Here is a 4,611-nt window from a genome sequence, read left to right on the forward strand (position 1 = left end):
CACACACACACACACACACACACACACACACACACACTGGCACACGACTTAGGGAAAGTCATGAAATAGGACTGTGCTCACTCAGTTCCTCTCATTGGATCAATAGCCGAGGTCTCTTTCTGGAGCCAGTCATCAGAAGTCTTTTGTGAATCTACATTTCTGACACTGTAGATGTGTGAGATCAGTGGAGCTGGGTTTGAATCTAGAGGTCTCAGAATAAGATTCCTAAAAGCTGAAGACCACTCAATTGTATCTTCAGTTTCCATAATTTTCGGGGTTTCCAGCACTGGCCTAGACAGAACCTTTAGGGAAGTCTCCGGATGAGAGTCTCTCTCCGGAAGGAGAGAGGTTATTTGTTTTCAGGAAATTGTTGGAATCATAAGTTTGAACCAAAGTTTCACAAGCATATCAAATTGCTGTGTCAAGCAAGTAACAGCAAATGACATCCTCAAAACAGCCCCCAATAAAATAATCTGCACAACGCACTTCCCAAGGTACAGCTGTGTTTCTCTGTGCCTGAGCGTAGAGGAACCTGGCAGGACACTTTATTCTTTCCCTTCAGGTCTTATGTAAGATGCAACTCATTATACTCTCAAAAAGGAGTAAACAAAGGAAGTAAGACAAAGAGAGAGAAAGCAGGAAGGAGAAAAGGAAAGACAGCAGGCTGAGAAGAAAGGAAGAAGAGGAAGGAGAGAGGGCAGAAACAAATTCAGACACCGCAGAGGTCACCACTTAATCAAATCTCCTACTTCTCACCGTTTTCACATTTGTTGCCAACAACAGAATTTTTAATTAAGTGGTCCCATTGTCTTAGACACATTTCAGATCAATAAACCCCGAGATCTAGAGTAAGAACCCAGAAGAGTCAAACTTATAGTGGAAAGTACATCTCTGCCCATGGCAAGTCCTTCCTTTTTCTCCTGAAGGCTGGGAAGATATTCCAGGAGCACAACTTGGAGACAGAAGAGATCTCCTGTTGCGCACAGAATATCTTCCCCCCTCCTCCACCCCTGAGCAAGAGATTAATTTTAAATTATAGTGGAAGCCCTTAGACTTCCAACAAAGAGCCAGAATTACAAGATTCATGCACAAGAAAAAAAGATTTTACTCCTACAACATTGACCTAATACAGTTATATTCACAAAATGATTTTATACGCTGAGGACTTTTTTTTTTTAAACATTTTCCACAGGATCCCCTTATGTCTCAGGAGGGGAAATCTGCCATTCAATGCTCAGCTCAACTAAAACCTATTTACTCCTTTTAATACCCACGTCTGTTGCTGATTTTTTTGTATCTGTACAAATTTTTTTTCTGTGCCAGGCACAAAGCTGGGTATTTTTCAAAGAGAGGATTAGAACATTTGCAAGCACCAGACAAAGGCAGAATCCCGTGTAAAAGGACACCGTAGTTTATCCAATTTTCGACTTAGTGCCATTCAACTGGTCATTTATGCAATGTCATCTGACCAAACAACGTGTTTTACTTGTGAGAGGAAGGTTTGTTAAGTGATGAGACCAAGATTTGTTCCTTCTAAGAAAATAAGTATCTTAACAGTGCGCCGGAGAGAGGGAACATTAGTCCGCTTCCTTGGAAAGCTCAGTTTTCTTCACCTTTTACACTTGAAATCTCCTTTACAAATCTTTATTGCAGCCCATCTCTTATATATTTATTATTTCTTTTATTTTTACTACTCTCGTTGGAGTAATATTACTCATTCTGAGGAAGAAATCACTTTAAAATACTAGCTGAAACAGTGTGGCGTGTGATGTCTGCACGTGTGGTCATAATGACTTCTGCAGGTGTATGTCGGTGCATGAATTATAATATGTACGAACACTAGGACAAGCTTATAAATCGATAAAGTTATTCTACTCCTCTGGATGTACTTGGCAGAATGAGAAAGAAAGAACCACCACTACATTTAAAAAGAGAAGAGAAGCGAGGAGGGAGTGGGGGAAAAAACCTGTCTCTCCCCTTTCATTTCTCCCTTTTTAAAACATTCATCAGCATATGCCTCATTTCAAATGCAACAAATGTAAATATACTTTTCCCTGCACAGAATTTTAAGTGAAAGTCCAATGGTTTGGAGGGGGTCTAAGTCTGCCTAACAGATGCAAACGGTCCTGTGGCTTCGGTTCCATCTTTGAGTCCCCTAAAAAGATTTGCTATGGCCAACAAAGGAAACTGTCACACCTTTTCCCATCACTGCTCTAATTTATGCTCAGGCTCCAAGTTTTTTTTTTTTTTTTCATATTGATTTGATAATCACTTTAAGGCTGAACATTTAAAATAAGAAAGAGCTGGTGAGTAGGTTGAAAAGGGGGGTTTTACCGGCTTGCCTCAATATGGTGAAAATGGGGAGGTAAAAGGGAGCCAGGGCTGTAAAGGTTGTTTTGTAAAGTGGGTTTTTATTATGCACCGACTCTCTCCGCATTTACTTAACTCTTCACGGGCTGTTGGATAGGTTAACACCCTTCAAGGCCTCTTTCATGTCCAATACCTCGTTTGTTTGTAAAGGAAAATGAGCTTTTAACACATTTTGATTCTGATGGGGGGATGAGACAGACACAGGGAGAAATTTTTATTTTTCTTAATAAAAAATTAGTAAACCCTTCCCAGTTTTCCAGCTCAAATGATTACTCAGAACCTGGGGAACCTAGGGATCCATAGGGAGTGAACCTGAAGGTGTTTCCTCCACCAGGCCCATTTTGGATAGGATTTTGTGGTGTTCCTGCTTTAGGGGGTAAATGGAATCCTTCTAAGATATTCTGATCCCTCCATGTGAAATTCTTCCTCTTAGCCTCCAATCCCAGACTTGACACTTAAGCTATAATTTTCTTCACCCAGAAAGTGGTAAATATGCACCTGTGTATATGCACTCTCTGAGACTCAAAGTGCTTCTCATTCTCTTACACCCAAATCAAAAACTCTTAAGCCTTCTAAAGTGTAATATTGGGGAGGGATATGAAATGCATACCTTAAGATGAATAGAACTTTTAGATTGTAGGGTTTGGGGATATATATATATATATATATATATATATATATATATATATATATATATTCTTTTTGCTGTTAAGCTTGTTCCAGCTCTATGGTACTTTGAATTGTCTCCTGAGAAGGGTTCAGGGATAGGCTAGTCCAAAATGCTTCACCCACATGGTCATGCCTATGATATTTGAATGCTTCTCTTTCTTTTTTCTTTTCTAAAGGGTTCTGTGGAAGCCCAGTGTGGGATTGTTCTGAACGGCCAAGGGGGAGTGATCAGAAGAGGTGAGTAGGAATACCTTGGTCTCAAATATTAGTCTCTAGACTGTTTCTTTGTTTTGAAGATCTGGGGAGACTTGGAAACATCAGATTCTTTGTCTGATGATTAAGAAAAGAATTACCTTAGTCAGTTATTCTAGGTCCATACAGGCATATCTACATTAAAAAGCCTCCCCTCTTCCATTGACCCTTAAGTGCTGGGTGAGTCCAACCTTTGCTGGGAGATCTCCATTACTCCTAAGATCATGGGACAGCATCAAAGTTAGGGAAAAATTTACTGGGATTAAAAAAAAAAAGTTTTCACACTTCTTTCCCTTCACCCATACCACATCCTGGAGCAGGATTTCTGGTTTCTTTTAGACCTAATGTGCCAGCCACAGCCAGGGTGTTTGGGGTGATGGTGTCAGCTATGGGCCTTAAGGGATTCTGTGAAAGGCTATATCATTGAGTCTTTCCAGGAGGCTAATGAGTCACCAATATTGTAACTGCCTTATTATTATTTTTGAAACGTCCAGAACATTTCTTTCTTTAAGGGAGGGTGGGAGGAGGAGGTAGTGTTAATGTTAAGTGTACTGGATAAGCTTTCTTGTTCCCATCTGTTGAGGAAAACATCTGAATCCAGAGAGTTACCCGTAGCGTTGGAAAGGGGGGTGAGGCGAGAGAAGAGAGCTGTTGCATTGAGCTGAGGCACTGAAGGGAGCTGTATCTCAGATGTTCCATTTTGACAAAAGGTTTTGAACTATGACATTCACAGGGCCTCAAGGCAGCACAGATTTTTACTGGCTTTGCTGCTTAACTGTACCCAGAGCCTCTGAAGTTTATTTTTCTAGCATGCCCAGTAACCCGAGGAGCACATGAGGCAAGAGGGACCAGCTGTTATCCCAACTTCATACAAATTAATAAGACAGCCTATTCACCAAAACTAATTCCTGCTTCAGGGCCACAGTTGTCTCTAGTAACCAAACTGCTAAACTTCTGATGGTACCAAATAGCTCCCTTAGTCCATCTCCATTATTTCAAAGATAGCTGAATGATTTGCTTTGGGGGGTGGTGGTAGAGAAATGCACTCTGAAAACAGTGGAATATTTTGTGTGGAAACAAAGATTTCATGACCCAGGATCCACTATAAACACTAAGAAAAGAAGTTTATCTATTGGAACTTGACTGCTCCAAAAGTGTGTGCCTGCACTGTATGTTGAGTTTAAAAGAATTACTCGAATCTGTTGTTTCACACTTTTGAGACTTCAAAGCTAGTTTTTAGTATATATATATATACTAGTATATATACTAAAAGTGATATATATATATATATACTAGAAGTGATATATATATATATATATA

The 4,611-nt window shown here is 39.9% G+C and overlaps 1 protein-coding gene across 1 annotated transcript in view; it reads left to right on the forward strand.

Moving 5' to 3' along the window:
* Positions 1–4,611, forward strand: part of Tfap2d (transcription factor AP-2 delta) — a 54,895-nt gene that overhangs the window by 2,308 nt on the left and 47,976 nt on the right. The window contains exon 3 of the mRNA XM_021198248.1: positions 3,216–3,276. Within this exon, the coding sequence (XP_021053907.1) occupies positions 3,216–3,276 (61 nt within the window). The remainder of the gene's footprint in view (positions 1–3,215; positions 3,277–4,611) is intronic.

The sequence above is a fragment of the Mus pahari genome, chromosome 5, assembly GCF_900095145.1.
Source record: "Mus pahari chromosome 5, PAHARI_EIJ_v1.1, whole genome shotgun sequence".
Taxonomy (NCBI): Eukaryota; Metazoa; Chordata; class Mammalia; order Rodentia; family Muridae; genus Mus; species Mus pahari.